The sequence below is a fragment of the Manis javanica genome, chromosome 7 (assembly GCF_040802235.1).
Source record: "Manis javanica isolate MJ-LG chromosome 7, MJ_LKY, whole genome shotgun sequence".
NCBI classification, from domain to species: domain Eukaryota; kingdom Metazoa; phylum Chordata; class Mammalia; order Pholidota; family Manidae; genus Manis; species Manis javanica.
The window spans coordinates 126,156,802-126,178,789 of NC_133162.1; the positions used below are offsets into that span (position 1 = coordinate 126,156,802).

The window sequence follows — 21,988 nt, forward strand, 5'->3', positions numbered from 1 at the left end:
GAGGTCAGGGAGCTGGGGGTGCAATGCTTGGGGGTGCTCCTGTCCACCACGTCTGCCTGGCTCTTGCCGTGGCCTGCAGAATGACGTTGGGAGGATGCTACCAGATCTAGTTCCGCAAAAGTTTTTGTGGACCCACTACATGCAGATACAGATTATTGGGAAAAGGGCCCGGCGCTCAGGGCCTTTCCCGCACAGGCAGGAGGGTGGGCGAGGCAGGAAGCTACATGGTACCTGGGACTTCAGGAAGGAGAAAGAAGCTTCCAGCTGAGGGGAGACCATTTCTGGAAAATGTTTCACATACGTGGTGATGTTTGGGTTGGGCCTTGGAAGACAACATGAATGACATTTCTCATCCCACCCCAATCAGTTGTAATTTTGCTCCAATTACAAAGAAGAAAAGAACCTACTACCCAGGGACTGACCCTTCACTTTTTATTTCTGTCTTTATCCATGTACTTTAAACGTTCTTTGAATCATCTTTTGATATTAAAATTCCTGTCCAAGTTTTGCCTACACATCATGGGTATCCTAGCAGACTGGAAAGCTTGGTATAGTGTCATTTTTCATGTCTCTGCAAGCCTCCTTGTAGGCAAGGGCTAAGAACTTCAAACCCTTTTGTGGGGCCTTTGAGTTGATTCTGGGTTACTTACAAACATAAAAACCTGCTGCGAATACCTCAGTTCCTCATAGGAAAGCGGTAGAAAGACCTTGAGGAAGATCTGGATTAAAATCTTGTCTCCAGCAATACCTTTATGATTCCTAGGCACAAGTTATTTTAATTCTCCAAGCTTTGGTCTCCTTATCTGTGAAAAGGAGAGCATTTCCTCCCTGGGTGCCGGTGGCCCTGATGTGAGAGAAGTGCTAAAGAGAATCTCCCCCTTCCTCCTCTCCTTGTTTCTGTCCCTTCTTTCCTTCCTGTTTTTGACTATTCCTTGGGTTAGAATTCCTGGAACAGATTTATGAAGGTGAAGAATAAAGTTGCTTTGATTTTTCATTCACATCACCTAGACTTACACATGATTCACATTTTGCAGTAGTTGCCACATCTTATTTTTGCTAAAGCAAAGTGCAGACATAAGATTTTTCCTTAAATAACTGATTATCTACCTCAAAATAAGGACATTTTCAGTTAACAATACCATTATCACACCTAAAACATAATATTAATTCGTCAGTATCATCACGCATTTAGCTGTGCTCAAATTTCTCCACTTCATTCATATTTTTCTAGTATGCTTGAATCAGGTTCCAAATAAAGTCCATAAATTGGGTTTTACAGTGCCTCTTTTCATCTATAGATTCCCACCTCTTCCTTTTTTTGTTTTTTTCCTGGCATTTTATTTGTTTAAATAGAGCAACTGGGTAGTTTGCCCTGTATAATTTCCCATAATCTGAATTTTTAATGATTTCATTCTCATGGTGTTTTTTAATGTGTGTTCATCTATTACCTGTATTTCCTATAATTAGTAGTTAAATCTAGAGGCTTCCCCAGAGTTTAAAGACATTTCTTTGCCAGACTATTAATAGGTGGTAGTGAGTACTTCCATCAGGAGGCGCACAATGTCATAATATCTCTCAGAGCCACTAATGATCATTTCCTGCATTCATCTATTCATTATGGTCACATAAGGACTTTTAAAGTCTTGACTAGTCCCCACCTCTCGTTTCCATGGTTACTGACCTGATCAGTGCGTGGACAGAATTTCAGTAGGTGGAACAAGGGTGTTGCAGTCTGTTACACTAAGAGCGCAGGCCCATGTTGGGGAGACCGTGGTTAAATCTCTGTGCTCAGCCGGTTACCAGCTGGTTGATCCCTTAACCTGTCCAGGCCTCTGTCGCCTTATGTAAACAAACATAAATCATAATACCTGTTCACAGGGTTGTGTGGATTGATGAAATAATTCAGTGACGATTCTGCATCTGGCATATAGTAAAAGCTTTATATACATTAGCTTTGGAAAACAGACTCATCAGTGCCCATAGACTGAGAAGGGGACACGTGATCCAGAGACCAGGAGGGGAGGAGGAAAAGGTAAATGGGAAACAGAGGGCACAGGTGGCTAGTGATTGCATGGGGGAATGGTCTCAAAGAGGTGGGAAGCCCCGTGCTCAGCTGAGGGCACTGGAAACCTTTGCTCCGGCCATGGAAGGGTGCGTGGTCACCACCCCATAAGGGCCAGCCGTGTCCTTAGCTTGGTGTGTCTTTGTGGTGGACAGAGTCGTGTGGCCACAGAGCTCAGCACTCGGGGAGATTGAGAATGGCTTAGCTCAGTTCATGGTTAGGAGAGTGGTCCTGACTGGAGTGGTGGGTGTCGAACCCTGGAACCTGTCCACAGACAGGGATTAGGGAGGGTGTGGGAGCCTGGAGCACAGGAAGGTGGCAGAGGGCAGTTTCCATGGGAACAAGGTTGCAGGTGGGATGGGAGCGTGAGAGAATCTCATCTGAGAGGCAAAACAAGCTCGAGGTCTGGAAGGAGAGCGTGTGCAGGGACGCTCGGTGTGTGCTCAGGGGTGAGCTCCGGTCCCTGATGGGACACGCTGCGGCAGCATGGCCTCAAGTTGTACCTTCTCTTGTATTATAACAAGCAATCTCTTGGTCTCCACCTGCCTTGATTTCCTCATCTCTAACATGGTTTATAGTGTATTTGCAAAACAGGTATGCATCTGGATAGCTAAACACTATCTAAATGATGCCTGTTAGCAACTACTAGAAAACATGTAGGAGAATGCACAGTTTTTTCATAATGGTTATCTTTCCTTCCACAACTACCTGCTTTTTCCTGATGAAATAGCACTTCGAAGTTGTTACATTGATAGCTCAGAAGTTGCTGCTGTTGGAATAAGTAGCCCTTAGCATCTATGCCGAACCAATGGGCTCAAAGGCAGGGAGCCTACAGGAGAGAGGGTGGGTCCTGCAGGCATGGAGGGGGCGTGCGCGGCATAATGCCCGCATCAGCAGGAGGTCCACCATGTGTCCAGACATAGCAAGCCCACCCATACATCTTAGCTTCCCCCCTCTCCACAAGGATCCATGCCCCTTCCAAGCCTAGAATTCTAGGTGTTCCTGATCATGAGCTGTTGCTGTGCATGGCCTGGTTTTCCTTTCCTCCCGTTGTCAGGCCGTCCTTGGGCCCAGGTCCACTCCCTTGGTGATGATGCCGAGGGGAGGCCTGAGTGCCAGGTCCTGTAATAGTTCTGCTCCATCTGACTATTTGTAAATCCGTCCATCCATTAGCTTATTTGAGTGTTTAGTAAGCATTGGGCATTTGCTAGGCATTGTGACTCTAGCTGTGAGTTAGACAAGACCCTTAGTCTCATGGAGTTGGCATTTTTGTGATGGACATAAACCAACAAATAAGGTGATAAGTGATGGATGAGGGACAGAGAGAGGCTGGTTCCAAAGACAAAGACCCGCTGTGTCCTCGAGCTGCTGTCTGGGTCTCTCCACAAAGACGGGGGAGTCCAGAGAAGCCCTTACAGTGACCTGCAGGAGAACCAGCATTGGCTGTCCTTTGTAGAGACAGCTTTGCACCCATCTATGCAGTGACACTGACGCGCCAAAAGAGCAGCTGAGGGCTCGTGTGGCAGGGTGCACACCTGAGGGCCTGTGGCACCTGGAGTGGGGTCTTCCGTTACAAGCGTTGGTGTTTCCTGTCCTAGGAACGGGCACGCTCTCCTGGCATTCATGTTCTCCCGACAAGAGGGCAAGCTGAACCGCCAGCAGACCATGGAGCTCGGCCATCACATCCTGAAGGCGCACATTTTCAAGGTGAGACACATCACTGGGAAGAGGGGTTTCACTGTTGTCACTTTGAGTCTTTGGTTTTGGAGATTTTTCAGCAGCTTTACCAGCCCTCTCTGAACCTTCCGTGAGTGCTGTGCCAATCACGACCTCCCACGCTAAAGGGAGCTCTGTGCCAATCACGACCTCCTCCCTAAAAGGAACCACTGTTCTGACCTAGAGTCCCTCAAGTGTGCTTCTAAATGCTATGATTAAACGTTACGTTTTCCCCCTTACCTAAAGGTGAAAAAAACTTCATTCATTCTCTTTTGTTGCCTTGTTACTTAGTTGAAGAACCTGAGCTGTGTGACCGTGTTGTGCACCACCTGCATTTTCTGACCAGGACCTTATTTCTCATGGTCTGGTTTAACATGTTGCTTTTCCCCCTGGAGTTCCTATCATTTAGATTTCCTTAATCCAGGTTCTGGTTTGGCTTGCTTTTGGCAGGGTGTCATTGATTATAGTTATGCCTAAGGAGTTTAAACCCTGTGTAAGTGTGGATGGGGTTTCTTGCTTCTGGAGGCACCGCTTTGGCGTTTGCTTCTCTGCCTGGACTCACTCCTTTGTGACAGTGGTGATATTCCATCTTTGATTCCTCCTCTGGTTGACGAGAGAACCTCCTCCTCAGCCGCCATCTCTTTCCCCAGGTGTACCAGTTCATGTGACAAAGGCAGGCTAGTTCCTTGGAGCTTGGTTTCAGAAGGGAAGACTCACAGGTCCAGGCATTCTTGGTGTGCGCCATGCGTCAGCAGCCTCCGCACCCACTTGCAGCCTGACGCTGCAGGTGCAGAGGGAGACGCTGAGGCCAGGTTGTCTGTGATTGTTTCCAGGGCCTCAGTAAGAAGACAGGAATCTCTTCGAGCCATCTCCAAGCGCTGTGGATCGGGTACAGCACTGAGGGGCTGTCTGCTGCCCTCGCCTCTCTGAGGAACCTCTACACTCCCAACGTGAAGGTGAGCCAGCGCCCCTGGCCCAGCTGCCGTTCCTCCAGCCGTCCTGCTTGCCCCCTGCCTTGGGGGGCAGCCGGAGCAGGTGCACGAGCTCCTAATGGTGCTTTTTCATGTTGTCACTCACACAGGCTTGAACGCTCTATAGCCAGTCCTCTTCTAGGAGTTTAGCTTTTGCTCAGGCAGGAAGATGTGGGTGGTCGCGACCCCTGCGTGGGCACATGGTAACTGTTCCAGAGTGGGTGTGATAAGAAAGCAATTCACAAAGGAAATCAAAGGTCAGAGGGAGATTTCCAGGGAAAATTGACTTTTAAAGTGTCCTGGGTTTCAAATCTGGACCTCCTCTTTACAGTGCATAGGAAGTTAAGCATGGATGACACAAAGGATGGGTACACAGGGGAAAACTCTTCCTGAATGTTTTGTGTCCATGTGTGTTTATGACGGTGGCAACTGTATCAGGTTTTGGTCCACTATGGAGCCAAGAGCGTCCTTGCTCTTGGCCAGTGGCTGCCACATCCCATATTCTGCTGAGCTTTTTGGAGCAGATTTTCTTTCCTCATTTCGTGCAGTCCTAAGAATCCGAAGCACACAGAGGCCAAGTTAAGGCAGCAAAGAAGCGTTAACTCCCACAGAGTGGGAATTACTGGGTTGCACTACAGCAGCTTACAACCGTTCCTCCCAGTGCAGAGTAAGACGAGGTCACCACTGTCTTCACGTTTCAAATTCCTGACGTGCCTGCCAGCCTCAGGCCTCTGGGCCCAGGCTCTGCCATTCAGAGGTGCCGAGGCGGTTTCCCAAGGAGCCGGGCCCTCCCCACCAGGCATCTCCATGCACACCGTCACACCTGTGCCACGAAACACGGTGGTCAGGTGGCAGGGGGCAAGGGAGACCCTGGGGGTTTCTGAGCATCTGTCTCCCACGTCTGCTCACTTTGGTGCATTAGACACCCCTGGGAAGGGGGCCACGTGCCCCAGAGATGACACCCTGGGGGGCAGTCTTAGGGGTCTTCTCCTCTCCTCCCCTGCTGTCCACACACCCCACTGCTAGCATCCGCGCCCCGCTTGTGTGTTTGAGAGTCTGGACCTTGCCGAGAAGAGCCTCCCTGGTAGATGTGTGCGCTGCCCCCTCCTGCCCTCCTCTGCCCTCCCCGTGTGTTCAGAGGGTAGGGTGTCGCCCACACGGCCTGGGTGGTAGGAAGGATCCAGCTGCCACGCCCTCCACGCCCAGGGCCCTGCTGTCCATTGTGGGGTCTCGGTGTCAGTGAGAGAAAGGCCACCACTCCTAGTGGACATGCGGGGTCTCTGCAAAGTTGGAAGTGCTGCCTCGTGTAGGTGAATGGGGCTGCTGCGAGCTGCCAGGCCTGCTGGGCAGAAGGCCCACTGATTGCCGCCCACCTCGCAGAGCCCTGCTGGGGGGCCGCTCGCGGGACGCTGGGTGCTGCCGCCCCCTCTGTGTGTGGCCACCAGCTCCGCACGTGGCAGAGCGAGGGCCTGTGTCCTGGCTGCAGGCCGCACACGTCTTATAGTGCCCGTGGGCAGGGAGGCCTTTTCGTAGTTAAGGAGACCTAACCCCAAGCTGCCGCCGATCAGACGGAGCCCCCCTGGCCCCGCCCTGGGGGGGGGGCGGAGCGTAGACCTCACCGAGTGAGGAGGTCACCTGAAGACTTTTTGTTTCACATTGATTTTATAGAAACTAAAGTTGAGGTTATTAAAATACATTGTTGTTATCTTTCATTTCTGCCAAAAGTACATCTTTTGGCTTCTCCAAAATTAATAAAATTTTATAACGATGGCAAAGAAGAATAAAAGTGACAATATCTGTTTTCACTGTTTTAATGAATTATGGTTACAGAAGTCAATTTTTTTAATATGGAGAAAAGCAAATGGGAAAATGTCTGTTGAATATGAATTTTTAAGAATGTAAATTAAAAGGCAGGGCATAGTAATGTAATGAGCTTGACCCTCCTGGGAGTATAGACTTTCCTTCTTAACATACTTGTGATTTTAAGTTATTCATCTTTACTTTGCTTTATAGAACTCCAGTGTCAACTAGTTCAACACTATCCCCTAAATTCTGCAACTTGGTTATAGAATTTTTAAGGCTTTCCATTATTCTTCTGTTTCTTTTATCTTTCAAGGAAAAAAAAAGGTTTTCACAGAATCGTGAACAAATTACAGTAATTTAAAATTATTCATGCAATTAAGGAACTTTTTTTAGAGAGTATTAAATGTTGTCATACAGCAATGAATGTCATTTTGAGCAATAATTGCAGTTTGCCACGTTGGTAAATTAATGTGACTTGCCCTGGGATGACGACTTAGTGGATGGATTTTCATTTTAGTGGCATGCCAGTGATCCTAACCACATGGCCTCCTGTTACCAAGCCAGAGTCATGCCGGCCCAGGCCCTGGCTGACCCACTGGGGTCCTGGCCACCAGTGCCGCCTGGCGCCTGTCCAGCAGGTTGCTTTGCTTACACTGTCCCATCAGAGTGGCTGCCAGCCAGGGGCTCCCCAGGCCTGGGGAGTCGGCAGAATTCAGGCTGTGAGTCTGCCCTCAGCTGAAGGCAGGGAGAGGAAGAGAGGGACTGGATGTGGGCTCCGGCCTAAGCTCCCTCGGCAGAGAGGACGCAGCCGTACTCCACGTGACGGTTAGGCAGTGCACGTTTGGAGTGGCTGTGCCGCCGTGAGCCCCCAGGACGCTCACAGAGAAGCCCGAGGCTCCCACTTCGTGGCCCTGTTGGCCTGCGTCGCTCTGTTCCTTGGGATAACATCACTTTGCCTACCTCCCCAGCCCCCTTTTTAATTTTCTTGTGTTCATTAAATCCAGGAGTTTACACATCATATTGCCATTTCCAAACATTATCTAGGGAGGGCTGCTGTGGTGGTTGATGGTCGGCAGAAATGTATAGGACGAACCATTTAGACCCCTTCATTGACACAGTGATTTTAGCTAGAGCCACTCAACTGCTCAGTGACGGTAATTAGCTTTGTGCCAAGAGCTAACCGGTGCCTTATCCCCTCTGAGCCTCAGTTTCACACCTGTGAAATGGAGGTGACAGTCTGCTAAGAGAGTGATCAGAAACCTCCTTGAGACGTTACTGCTCTTGGAGAAACGCTTGGCCCGTGTCACGTGGTCACGTGGGTGAGTTTCATTAGTGCTTCTCCTGCCTTCTGGATGCTGAGAGTCTGCCGTGGGCACCTGAGGAATTCTGGACGTGCCTGTTGGTGGTGGTAAGACGAGCTGCCTGCCATGTGACTCTGAGTCCAGGTGACTCACATCTGCCCCCAGGGAAGCACGAGGTCACCCTGCGTCTCTGAGCTGGTCAACAGCCCAGGGAAGCCCTGGGGCCGAGCTCCCTCCTGTGCCTTCCAGGTCAGGGACCTGGGCTCTTGTCCCTTCTAAAAATTCCATGAGAGACAGTTGTTAACAATAGCAATTAAAATGTACTCAGCACTTACAGGATGCTCAGTGCTGTGTGGTATGTGTGACATTCATCTTTAATCTTCATAACAACCCAGTGAATGGAACTCCTCTCTCCGTGATTCAGATGAGCAAACAGTGGGCATTCAGGAGCTTGCCCCAGATCACCCGCTGGAAGGGTGCCTGGCCTGAGGACGCTGGAGCACCCCAGGTGCGTTTGTCACCTGACATGTTTACCACCCTGGCTGCCAGCTGGAGTCACTCGGGGGCACTCAAGGCTCCAGCCGAGCCAGAATCTCCAAGCGTGGGGCTCAGGCATTGGAAACTTTTAAGCTCCCAGGTGGTTTCCATGTGCAGCAGGGCTAAGGAGCCCCACACACGAACTGGGGGCTAAGTGGGAAAAACAGCCGCAACGTTGCACCAACAAAGGAAACATTTTTCCCAGGAAGCAGATGAGATGTGAATTGATGACAGACATCTTTGGGAAAGCTCTGCCCCTAAGCACATTCCTTCTAGGTGAAGTCTTGTAAGGTATTCAGCAAAAAAGTACTGAAAACACACTTTACAACATTATTAGCAATGGGTACTTGTTAGGTAGAATCAGGTGGCACACTGCTGTTTTCTTAGGAGGTGAGAAGTTGAGTAGTATTCTGAAAGTCACACAGCAAGTTAAGGGGTTGCTTGAGAGCTCAGACTGTTTATCATCTTTTTCTGTTAGGCTCATGGATCTCAAGAGGGGAAGAGATTGATGGGAGTCAGGAGAGGATAACTGCCTGTCAAAGTCATGCAGGGAATTTACAAACTGTTCCTGCCTGTCCTGTGGTGATTGGAGTCTGACTTGGCCCTCAGTGACCTTGTGTATGTTCTGAAAAAGCTGCTAGTGTTCTTCTGTGCCCCTCTTGCTGAGGACTAATCAAGAGCCTAGGCCTTGATAAAATCCCAAGTTTCACCATCCTTGTTCAATGCTTTCTGTATGAATGGTAGTTACTCAAAGGGAAATTTTCTAAAAAAACGCCCTTAACTTTTATTTAACACTTAAAATTTAAAAATACTGATGAATCATATGTGAGCCTGGCACTATTTTCAAGAGCAAACCCGCACAGGCGTGTGGGGTAGGCTCAGGGAGGAGGGGGTGTGCACAAGGTCACGTGTTACATGTCAGTGTTAGGACAGGGCACCTTTTCTGATTTCTCATCCCTGTGTTTTCTGCCTTTCATCCCTAATTGCTGGTTGGCAGCGGGAAGCTGGGCTGATGCTGACCTGGGTGGGGCTAAAGGTGGTCCCTCTGATGGGTGTAACTGGCTGGCCCAGGACTGGCTCTTGAGTGGCCTGCTTGGCACTTGTGCATGATCTGCCCTTAAATGTAAACTATGGTCCTAATGGTGGGGCGGATCTGACACATGTGCCACCCGTGTCTGTGGAGGGCCTTTTTTTTTTTTTTTTGCCTATTTTCTCTGAACCTTGGAATCTTAGAGCAAGCATCTGGTGCAGGTTGCTGTGGCTAAGCTGGGAAGTGGTGTGTGCAGAGGGGATGGATGTGTCTGGGGTTGATACATGCAGGAGGTTTGGCTCTGGTGGGGGCCAGGGGGGCCCAAGGGGGAATGAGGGGTGATCTAAATGGTAGGGGTGAGGTGTGGACTTTTCTCTGGTGTCCTGGCATTGGAAAAGAGACCTGGAGGAAATAGTCCATCATCTGCTATGTATGGAAAGGACATTGTTGGCAGGGGCAACTATTGGGGTAAAGGAGGCAGGGACCTGCCTGCAGGACAAGCAAAGGACCCAGCATGGCCACAGTGGGGGAAGCCAGGGGAAGGGTGGCAGGAGAGGAGGGCAGAGAGGGCGCTGTGGGGCTGGGTCCCTGTGGGCTCCCAGTTTGGCTTCTAACCTGTGTGCTGTCCCACTATGCTGAGTGTGGTTTCACCACCTAGTACTATTAATTTTTAATACTTTGAATTTTACATGCCTTGTTCTTTCTGCATCTTTTAATGATCTGTGTGTCTCTAGTCAAGTAAGTGACACCATCTCTGTGGTTCATACGCCTGGTGGGCAGCCGGCCTCAGGTCTTTCGGGGAGTGATTGATGCTGGTCAGGACTGTGAAGGGAACTGTGTGAAGAAACACCATGGGCATCTTAATAGATGTTAGAAGACGTACTTTGAATGACCTGAACATTAGAAGAAAATATTAGTAGAGCTAGAATCTATATAAGGTATTCAGTGATTTTATTTTAAAATCTCTAGATGGAAAACGTCCCCAGATGTCTGGGTCTGAGGAGTGCAGTGGGTGGTGGGAGCAGGAGTTGAAGAGCAGATGATGATTGGGGAGGCTTGCGCCGCTGACGGTCCCAGGGGTGCGTGAATGTTCGCATGTGTTCCGCTTTTTCTTTTAGGTGGACTTCCTTGTGAAGAGAAGAGCCTTTGCATTTATTTTGGGCTTTGCTATCTCACTGTTAATTATTTAATTCTATGGTTATTAGCTAATTACAGAAAAAAATTAATTTTTATTTAATTTAGATGAAACAGTGGTTTTTCAAAGTGTGGTCTTCCCCACAAGCCCTGTGTCACCTGGGAACTCAGTAAAAATGCATATTCTCTCTGGTCCTGCTCCAGATGTCCTGAATCAAAATCCAGGGGGCGGGGCCTGGGATGTGCTGTTTACATTAAAAATTTTTTTTGCTTTAGTAAAAAACAAAAAGCAAAATTAACCATCTTCACTATTTTTAAGTGTAGACTTCAGTAGTATTAAGTATATTCTCATTGTGCAGCAGATCTCCAGAACTTTTTCATTTTAGAAAACTACAACTGCACTCATTGAACAACTCTCATTTCCCCTCTCCCCGGCCCCTGGTAACACCACCCACTTCCTGTCTTTAAGTCTGACTACTGTAGGTGCTTAAGTTACTGGAACCCTACAGTCTTTGTCCCTTTGTGTCTGGCTGTTGCACTAGCCTGATGTCCTCAAGGTTCATCCACATATAACAGGATTTCCTTTCAAGGCTGGGTAACATCCCAGTGTGTATATACCCCACTTTTATTTATCCATTCATCAGCGCAACAGACATATTAATTTGCTTCCATGTCTTGGCTATTGTAAGTAGTGCTACAGTGAGCAGGGCAGTACAGATACCTTCTCAAGATCCTGACTTCATTTCCTTTGGATATATACCCAGAAGTGGGATTGCTCGATCTTGAGGAACCTTCATAATGTTTTCCACAACAACTGCACCATTTTAGATTTCCACCACCAAGAAAGTGCATTTTCAGTGTATTCCCACGTAACACTGGTGCACACTCAAGTTTGAGAACCAGTGGATTGAAATGAGGATACTGGTCCACTCCACAAATGTTGTGACTGATGTTTATATGAGAAGTTAATCTTATTGTGGGACATTATCCAACAGGTGAGCCGCCTCCTGATTTTGGGAGGGGCCAATGTGAACTACAGGACGGAAGTGTTAAATAACGCCCCAATCCTGTGCATCCAGTCTCACCTCGGCCACGAGGAAGTGGTCACTCTGCTCCTGGAATTTGGAGCCTGCCTGGATGGAATGTCGGAGAATGGCATGACTGCCCTCTGCTATGCGGCTGCTGCTGGCCACATGAAGCTGGTGTGTCTACTGGCCAAGAAGGGGGCGAGGGTAAGCAGGCGGCTTTCCCCGAGGGGTGGGCAGTGGGCTAGTGTCTTCACATCCTTTCCAAAATTGGCATCAGCTGGGCCAGTCTCCCTTTTATTTTGTTGAGTCAACAGAAATCACTATATGAGCAGAAAGGGTGGGGCTGCAGGTGCCAGGCTGTGCACGATGTCACTCGATGTGGGCGCACAGATGTGCAGCCTTGGAGAGAGAGGGGCCGAGTGTTTTATTCATAAGCTCTTTCTCTGTTAATACTGCCCAAGGGTAGCAGGATACCAGCGATGCCCCTGGCCACCCACAGCATAAGTAGGACCCTCCTTTCAAAAGCCTGAAAGTGGCTATCAGAATTTAATACAGCACTGGTTGGTTGAAAGGATTTTAAATGTTTGATATTTTTCCCCCTTTTCTTCTTACCCCATTTCATGTCTTTCTTTAAACAATGAGGTGAGTTTTGTGGGTCTCAGAAGCCATGGGCTTGAGCCTGTGGCTGTAGGAGCTAGACAGTCCAGACATTTGTGACAGACAGCTAGACATTTTTCCACTAGCCGGCTGGGACACTGGGCAGGTTGTTGAGTGTGTGCCTCAGGTGTCTCTGTAAAATGGGTATAGCCACAGTCTCTACCACAGCGCTATTGTGTGAGCATTAAATAAATCAGTATGTTGACATTAATATGACCTAACTGTATATTGTTCAAGTATGCTGGGACTACCGGTGTTCACAGGTTACATGAGAGCGCTGTCACGCTCACAGTGAACTCTAGGTTTATTACCGGAAGCATTAGGGTGTGGGGATGTGCTTTCGAATAACAGTAGAAATAAATTGCTGGTATTTGTCTTCAAAGTTAATTAGGATGTTTAAGGTTCAACAAAAAGACATTAGGCTTATAATAACCGTGGGAGCCTTTTCGTTTTTTCTCTCAAAAGTACATTTGGGAGGGATGAACTTCAGCTCATGGAAGAGGGGAAATGTTAAGCATTCCCAGTGGGTGCATTTGTGCCCATCAGCACACCTGCAGCTCCAGATGTGAACCGTGGCTCCGTATTCAGGGGCTCTCAGGTGCCTTCCCACCACAGCTACAAGCTCGGCAGGAGGAAGGCAGAGGTCGCCTAGGTGGCTCTTGCAAAACCTCTGGGAGAGAGTGCCGAGCATCCCCAGAATTTGCAAGCAGGGTGAGGCTAGGCTGGACCCTGCTCTCCCTCTCCAGCCCAGGGTTCCTGGGTATAGTCAGGGAATGGCAACTTGTCTGCTTCCTCTTGGCTGGGTAACAGCACGCAGACTTCCAAGGTGGTGGCTCGCTGGCCTTCCTGGCTTTGCGGGCACGCTTCACATGCTGAGGCGTCCTAGGTCCCCTGCTTGGTTTTGCAGACCTGTCCCGTTTGTGGCTTCCCTGACTCAGTGATGAAAGACCTGCTCTCTCCCTCCCAACCCCAGCTCATCACAGCAGATGCCTCTGAGTGTCTGTGCAGGCGGCGGAGTTGGGACGTCTGGGGCTTTGGCTGAGGTGTTTTTGGCCCCTGTCCTCACACATGCTCCCCAGAGAACCCGGAGCTTCTAGTCCTTTGTCGGAGAGATGCAGGGAGTGAGGAGGTGTTCTGTGATTGCTAGATTTGCACAGGGAACTCGGGCCTGGAGTTACATTACAATGAAGTAATTCAAATAGAGATTTGGTGCTCACTAGGAAGCCTGGTTGGACTGAACCCCATGCACCGCTGCAGTGGGATAGGGTTTGCACACAGCATTTGTGGTACACTCATGTTCTCAGAGGAGAGGTGATGCTACACTGTGGCCTTCCCCTGCTCCCCACAGGTGGACCACTTGGATAAGAAAGGCCAGTGCGCGCTGGTCCACAGCGCACTGAGGGGCCACGGCGACATTCTCCGGTACCTGCTGGCCTGTGAGTGGTCAGCGGGGCCTGTGCAGCCAGGCGCCCTGCGGAAGAGCCACGCCCTGCAGCAGGCGCTCACGGCAGCCGCCAGCATGGGCCATGGCCTGGTGAGTGGGGCAGCGGGCCTCCTGGGCACCGAAATGGGGCGTGTGGGTCCAGGGCTTGCCAGTCACCTTCTAAATTGCTAGCCTGGGACATGCTGAAGGAATGACAGAAGACGAGGATTTCAAGGGATGGCGGGTGGTCTGACCACGTGTGAAGGTCTTCTGTTGACAGGCCACCCTTGCCGTGCGAGGAGATCCCGCGGTGGCTGGCGTGCACGCGGGCCAGGGGATACCTTCTGTGCTGCTTGCACTGCTGCCTTCCCTCTCTACGGTTCCCTCTAGCCCTGCTGTCTTAACGCTTTCTTTTCCCTTTGATTCATTCTCTTGTCCTTCTGGTCTTTTCAAAAACAGTCACATGGAACCCTAATTCTAGAGTTGTTCTTGTATTTGGACGTGTTTTAAAAATCGTCACTGCTCTGACAGCAGGTAAGAATGCTTGTCATTGGCAGTTCCGTGCTGGTGGGGAACTTCACGCCATAAGCAGAGTACTTACTTCTGGTGGGTTGTCTGTATTCGTCAGTTGAACGATTGAATTGTCATCTCCTGACCTGTGTTTCTGGGAATTTAATAATATTTTCCCTGCTCTTACCATGTATTTTTCATTCTATATTGTCTTCAAGCAATTAGGGTTGCCAGTATTTAAGATTCTTCCCCACAAAGACTTAAAGTAAATTTGGATTCAAAGCTGGCTGGCTTGGCATTTAAAACACAAGGCAGGCACGTGTACACACACCCGTGTGCACATATGTGTGTGCACACATATGACTGGCTGGCTAGTTTTTGCCCTTAAACATTAAAAATACACACACACACACCTCAATACAATATATTGCAACAAGTTGCATGCAGAAACATGTAAAAGAATGCAGCTGTCTTAAGACAAATGTAAGAAGATTTACAAAAATATGAAACAATGGCAGTTTACTTACCTGTATTTTAATATTGGAAAAAATACTCATTTCATTAAAAATACTTTTCATAAAAACATACTGTGTTAACATGTGTTGGGTTTGTCATTGTTCCTTTAAAATACAACTGTAAATATTTTTTTAAATGCCCATTTACAGAGATAGCATGTTAAATACATGTATCAGAAAACATAGAGATGTTTTTCCTTTTCAGACTGTTCCCTAAGTCTGAGTGGGTCCAGAGTGTGACATCATCACAGGGCAGACGGTGAACGCCGTGTGTCCATGTGACCTTAGTTGCGTGTCATGTCAAACTCCACTGTGGTACGGCTGGCTGGGGGGAACGCTGCCCAGAAGCAGCCCCAGCAGGAGCTGTTTCACGGGGAAGGGCTGGGGTCATTCCCTAATGCTGGTCTAATCACCGACTTTACAGGCTGAAAACAGCACACACCTGTTCTCTCACGGTTCTGGAGGTGAGAAGGCTGAAATGAAGGTATCAGGAAGCCAGTGTTCCTTCTGCAGGCCCTACAGGAGAATGTTTCCTTGCTTTTTTCTAGCTTCTAGAAGCTGCCTTGCTCAGCTTGTGGCCCCTACATGCTTCGCTTCAAACTCTGGGCTGTCATCCCATCCCCTCCTTCCTCTGACCCTGCTTCCTCCTGTCCCTCCTAGGAGGTCAGCTGTGATCACGTCAGGAGTATATGAGACGCGCACCTGAATGGCTTAGGATAAACGTCCGTTTCAGGACTCCCCATCGCATGTGCAAATCCCCTCCTGCCATCCGTGATGACATTCACAGGTTCCCAGGGCCAGGATGCGGACACCGAGGCCATTCCTCAGCCTCCCGCAAAGGGTGTGGGCTGGGAGCGGGGAAGTGGCTTTGCCGCACTGGCTCTCGGATGGGGCTCAAATAGCTCCATTTCCCAGTGAGCTGCGCTCCTGGTGTCACACCTGTGGCCCAGCCTGCTCTTCAGTGGGGAAGGTTCCTGTAAAGAAAAAAAGGAATGATTCTGTCGGTAGGAAAATCATCTGGACAATGCTATTTATTTTATTTTATTAAAAAGGTATGCATCGCCTTGTTTTCTGTCTTTGTGAAAAAATGAATTCACCATCTTCTGGCGATGTGTGCAGAAATGGCACTTTGTACCATCTCCCATGTCCTTTGCTGATGAGGCTGGTGTATTTGGGTCATGCTGGAATCATTGGTATTCTGAGTACCTAGTAATCCTGAACATTGTTGCTGGAATGCACCGATTGTTTTTTTATTCTTCTCAAAGTGAAAGTGTGAATAGCATATAAATTATGCTTGAAAATGGCTTTCACTATATTTTCTCTCCTTGTGCAGCATGAGATAATCATGGTTAAAAACCAACACTGTCTCCCCTTTGGTATATGGGATATGATAAGGACGTGTGGCTGTGACCTCATTAAATCACCTTGCCCCTTCCGACAGGTGGTCCAGTGCTTGCTGGGACTGGGAAAGGAGCATGACATGGACATCGATGGCACCGACACGCTGTGGGGAGAAACAGGTAATCATGGGTCCCCAGCTGTCGTCTGGGCCAGCTTTCTAGATGTTTTAGCCCCTGATTTGACGAACTGTCTTAAGAGGACTTGGGATGCATGTATCCTATTGTTTTCTCACGAGGCATCTGAAATTTAGAGCTTTTAAAACTTCCCAAATCATAAAGATTTTCTAGAAGCAAATAACATATGAATCATTTTGAATTAGACTAGCAGTTCTGAATGTCTGCTAGAAACACCTAAATAAGGTGGTAGTTTCTGCTTTACTTTTTCCCATTTCCTAACCAACCTGGGCTTTCTGTGTGCCGTGTAGGGAGCAGGTCAGGCCCTCCCAGCGTGGTGGTCACATGAGTCAAAGGCGCTCCGGGAGGAGGGCTGTGGCCCACCTTGTGGAATGAGAGGAGGGCCCAGTCCTTGGGGGTCTCCCTAAAATACTGCGTACAAGCAGCCAAGTCCATTCCCATGGGGCGGGGTATGTGTGTTCAACTGTAATGGGAGGGAGGCCTGAGGTGAGTACACCTTATTGAAGATCTGAGTTAGTTACTTGTCGGATTAGTACAAATAAAGAGCTGCTTCAGAATTGTCCATTTGTACTGGTGTGAGAAACATAAGACTTTGAATTTTGAGTCTTGTTTAATAGATGTAACCGAGAGTGTTTAATACGCATCTTTGGGCTGTGTGCTAGTGTGTAACCAGTGTATAGGACTTCCATTTCTCTTGCACAGATGTATTTCCGAATGCTTCTCGTTATTTCCTAACAAGCCCAGTGGTAGTGTGTACAGCTAATCAGCTAACTCGGACTTAGGGAGAGGCTGGGAGCGCTTCCCAGCAGGGAGCGCAGGCCTGCAGTGCAGAGCCTCCTGGCGGCCTCTTTCCGGCCCAGCTTCCTAGGCTAGTTAGCGCACCTAGCTAGCTGGTCGCATGGCTGCCGGTTCCGGGAGAGTCAGGACGGGGTTGGATTACACTTGGGGCTGAACAGGGAGACTTAAATCTTTCCCGTAATTCTTTATGGAGGCTCTCCCGGACCCATTCAAATACTACAGGCATAATTTGGGGGACAGGGCAATTTCCACCCACTTCCGGACTGGGTCGGGTGTAGCAGTGTGGCCGAGTCGGTCCACGCACAGCTCTGTGCTTTGCCAGGAGGTCTGAATCCCTGCCCTGCTGTTGTCTGGCTTGGCAGCTCTGGACAAGTTCCTTTGTCTCCTTGTCCAATAAAGTAAACAGTACCTGCTTTCTAGGATTGCAGTGGTTACTAAATGGGAAAAGCCAGTCTTGCCTAAATGTAGCCAACAAGAAGAATGCTGGGGCTGGGGTACTTGCTCCTAGAAATTCTGATTCATCAGGTCTGGGGTAGAGGCCAGGGCTGTTTGCCTAACATCCCAGGTGACTTACGGCTTCAGGACAGATAGACGCCGTGAGGAGCTGCATGAAGGGCTCCACTTAGAGTGACACATGGGACGTGCCCAGGGTGGCAGGCTGTGGTGCTAGAAGTAGGAATAGCGCCCACTTGGCTCACATACGCATCTCTAATCTTCAATGCTGAAGATTTTTCCCTCTGGAAGAAAAGTCCAGAGAAGGGGGCTATATTTGAGGGCCTCGTGTGAGTGTTGTGTTTGTCCCCGAAGACCAGTCCTGAACTTCAGTGTGGGCCCCACCACTGCCCTTGAGCATCTGCTGGGTCAGTGGCTAAAGAGACGTGTAAGAGGAAATTTCTCATCAGACTTAATGAAAAGATGAACAATGGCTCAGCCCGTCGCTTCCAAAGCCACATGCATGACCTTCGTTCAGACACTGGGCCGCCTGAGAAGCAGTTCACACTGCAGGCATTAGGGTGAATTTCACCAGCCAAGAGTTTGAGAGACTTTTTAGTCAAACAAGAAAAAGCTAAGCACTATTTCTCAGGCTTAGAGGCCCCAGCAGCTGTGCAAGGACGGAGTGTCAGCAAAAGCAACCTCATGCTGCTGTGCATTTTTCTCTCTGGTACCTTTTTTCTGTGTTCCTCCAAAAACCGACCACCAGTGTCTGCTACCCCAAACCCTCCTGCTCTCCGGGTCTGTGGCTGAGTCTCGTGGAGGAAGTTTTGGGTGAGGAATGTCTACAGATGTGGGACTTCGCACAAATGTATCCTGCACTGTGAGGTCCAGGATGTGAGGTCACATGGGCTCCACGTTGTCTGGTCCCAGATGGACCAGCAGGCCCCGATCACGACAGCGTGAGGGGATGGGTCGGCTCACATTCCTCATTCTCCCCAAGCAGCGCCTCGGCGGTTCCCTGCCTGTGCGGACTGTTCTGCTGTGTCCCTGATTGCCGGGGACCCTAGGAAGTAAAAACCATTGTTCTGCTTCCTGGGTGTGTTTGGACCTCCCTTCTGGGTGTGGTCGGTGCTGCCTTGTGTCTGAAGCCCTCTGGAATGGAGCTTGCCTGTCTCCAGCCACAGCTGGAAGGGGGGAGGCCCCCAAGAGTGATCCCCTCCAGGGTGTGGGAAGATGGCAGAGCAGCCTGAAGCTTTGCGTGAATACTGCTTATTTCTCTTGGAACCCTTGTGTAAGCTTATACAAGTCTGTTGGGTATAGATTGAGCCATGAGCAGCGTGGCTTTCCAGTGCCAGCTGACGGGGTTGCCAGGCAGGCTCTCCTTGGTCTGTCTTTGGCTCCCCTGCCTGTCTTTAAAGGGCCCATTGTTTTCTGAGCAGCATCACCACACTGCCTGGGGCACGGCTTCCTGCCCTGCCCTGCTGTCAGCCACATTGCAGAAACAGGACACCTGTATCTGTGCACAAGTCCTTTTCCACTTTCCTGCCAGAAGGAGACCCTTGCAGTCTGCATGTCAGCTTTACGTTCAGAAATGTGATTTTCATGCCTGTTGCTGACTGGAAGCTGCAGGTCATCAGGAAGAGATGACAACAGCTAATAGCCGGAGAGCAGGGAGTGGCAGGCCAGAGTGCAGTCCCTTGCCACTCGGGCCAGTCCACGTGGAATGAGGGGAGTAGGGACAGTCATGCATCTTCAGTACCTGGAGCATCTCCCTGCTGATGACCCAGTCATCAAATGTCATCACAAAAGGGGATGGTTCCTATCTTGAGTTTAAAGAGACAAAAAAGTATAGTAGATTTTTTAGGCATTCGTCTAAAATGATAACAATCATTTTAGCTTGCTTTGTTTGTTTGTTTGTAAACACATAACTTTTGGAAAACTTGCAGCATGTGTCTATACCAGTTTTAGAGAGCAGAGAGGTTCATCTGTGTAAATGTCCCTTTTCGCCCCCACCTGTCGTGTCTGTCTGATGTTTGGAGCCCAGCCCTTCAAAGTCCACCCTGTGTCCAGGAGCCCGCTGGTGCATCCCATGCTCCCGCAGGCGGGGAGGCGGGGGGATGCACGGAGGCGGCTGCCCGCAGTGCGTCTCCTCCCAGCAGCTCTGCCCTAGGCGCCCAGGCGCTGCCCTTCCTGACCTCTGCTGGCTTGGTGAGGCAGGTCCCTCTGCCAGGGGTGCATCACAGCCACAACCACATGACACATGGGTGCTGGCACCCATGAAGTCCGGCCTCCCCCAGTTACCATTCTATGCCAGTGCTTGACGTGCAGGAGCCCAAACCGAGGTGGTCAGGGGTGTTCATGGGTGACCTCGTGCCGTCGCGAACTGTTGGGGCCCCGCTTCCACACTCCAGGCAGCCCTCTGTCTGTCTCGGGTCAGAGCTCTCTTCGTAGAGGACCAGAGGCCTTCTGGGTCAGCATCTGCCATCTAATGTGCAAACATCCCTGTCTTTTAAGCAGAGCTCCCCACCCCTGCCTCCTGCAGGTCGCTTTGCCATTCTCCTTGTAGTTCTTACAGTTTACAGATTTGATTGTTCATGTTGCTTATTTACTAAAAAGCTGTTTTCCCCACATTTTGGCCTTTGGAGGTTAGAAATTTCCCTGCTCTTGTTTTCACCTGTGTGTACGACAGCTGTCTAGTGATGTCCAGTAGAACTTCCTGTGATGCAGGAAATGCTCTACATTTGTGCCATCCATCCTCGTAGCCACCAGCCACCCGATCTAGGCCGGTGCTTGTCCCACAGGTGTTAGTGACTGAGTGGACAGGTGGGTTTAAAGAAACATAGCTGTATTATTTTTAGGGTAGATGACAGTTTGCAGAATAGTTTGGGGGCCACTTGGTTGCTGGAGCAGGTGTGTTAGGAGCCCAGTTGCTCCTAAGGACCCAGCCTCTGGTTCCTTTGTGTCTGTCAGAGCCCGGGTCCTGCCCTGCTGCATTCCAGGCTGGTGTAGAGACTTGTCCAAGTCCTTGGTGCCACACACGCGCTGAGCATGCATTTGGATTGCATCTTTGGGAACAGCTATTAGCAGCCAGACGTGTGGGCACGGCTGACCGGCTGGTGCAGCCCCATCGTCGTGTCTGTGACATCTCCCTCCCTGCACCACCTGCCCACCCTAGGGTGTGCCGTGCCCTCCCCCCGCTGTCCCCTTAGAAATCCTCCTTACTGGGGCTGCTCCCAAGGGTGGCCCTGCCCTGATTTCTGGAAGGGGGAGCCCCATGAGCCGTAGTCAGAAGTCTGACTGAACATACTTCATGTGAAGTGTTCTTTTATGTTGTCCGTGCTATTTTATTTGTTAAACACTATCCAAAGAAGTTTAGTCATTGTAAATACTATGGTTTTTTATTGCCAGTGCTATTATTGAGAACATCTTGCCTCTGTTTCAAAATAGAGTGGAGGTTTCTCACTGTAAATTGAGTAGGTTGTGTAGCTGTATAGCCCTCCCTGCCAAGGCATGTTGGAGCAGGTGGGCTCAGCTCAGGTGCTAATTACAGTCCACTCTTGTCTAATTCTGGACTGAAATCTGAATGGGACCCGCTGCCTCTGGAGCTTAAGTCTGAGGCTCAGCCCTGTCGGCTGGGGTGGGCACCTTTCCAGGCCAGTCTTCGGGGAGGGGGCACTCACTCCTGTCCCCTTACTGGACCGTGAAGTCAGGTAATGATTGTATTTCTCCTTGATGTTTTAAAAATTGCCCTGTTGTATCCACGGAACTATTTTAATTTCCCACTCTACGGCTCTGTGTGTCCCCGCTCCCAATTTCAGGTGGACCCAGGCCAATGGACGGCTGAGCATCACACACACAGGTGCCACAGAGCACAGTGCGTGCACCCTCAGGAACAGGATGCCTTATTGGTGGTTTAAAAATGACCCTTTGTTCATTCAAAAATATCTTATGTTTTTTGGAGAGAGGAAGGCTGTCACTTGGTAAGAATTTAAATTTGAAACTTACTGGATTGAGTTTGGCATTTGCTTATGTCTGTACATCTCAGCAGAATTTCAGGGAAAAGCATTTTTGTCTGTTGCTTCTTGGGGCATGTGGAAGACTGATGTTTAGGAATTTGCTAAATGTATCCTGTCCAGAAAAGCTCAGTGACTTGCTGTTGGGCCCCTATGATATTCGGTTTGTTGGAGGTCCTGAGCATCTCCCTGGCACTGGCACTGGGAAGTCCTTGTCAAGGCACTCCTTCCTCTCCTAGTGTGCGTTTTAAGAAAGTATATTAAGATTAGTGGAAATCCAAGTAGTGACTCTATGGCATCTTACTACGCTGATGGACAGTGACTGCAATGGGGTGTGGGAGGGACTTGATAATATGGGTGAATGTAGTAACCAGAGTGTTGCTCATGTAAAACCTTCATAAGATTGTATATCTTAATTTAAAAAATGGTACCTTAATTTAAAAAAAAATATGGTGAGATACATTTATATTCTTCAGGTTAGCAGAAACTAGCTAACCTGGCTATTATAACCAGGAATACA

The 21,988-nt window shown here is 49.3% G+C and overlaps 1 protein-coding gene across 13 annotated transcripts in view; it reads left to right on the forward strand.

Annotated features, from left to right (window-relative positions):
* Positions 1-21,988, forward strand: part of TANC1 (tetratricopeptide repeat, ankyrin repeat and coiled-coil containing 1) — a 215,019-nt gene that overhangs the window by 171,488 nt on the left and 21,543 nt on the right. For all 13 annotated transcript variants that reach the window (XM_017657923.3, XM_036995895.2, XM_017657924.3 and 10 more), the window contains 5 exons: positions 3,661-3,769; positions 4,612-4,734; positions 11,550-11,786; positions 13,588-13,773; positions 16,129-16,207. In XM_017657923.3, the coding sequence (XP_017513412.1) occupies positions 3,661-3,769; positions 4,612-4,734; positions 11,550-11,786; positions 13,588-13,773; positions 16,129-16,207 (734 nt within the window). The remainder of the gene's footprint in view (positions 1-3,660; positions 3,770-4,611; positions 4,735-11,549; positions 11,787-13,587; positions 13,774-16,128; positions 16,208-21,988) is intronic.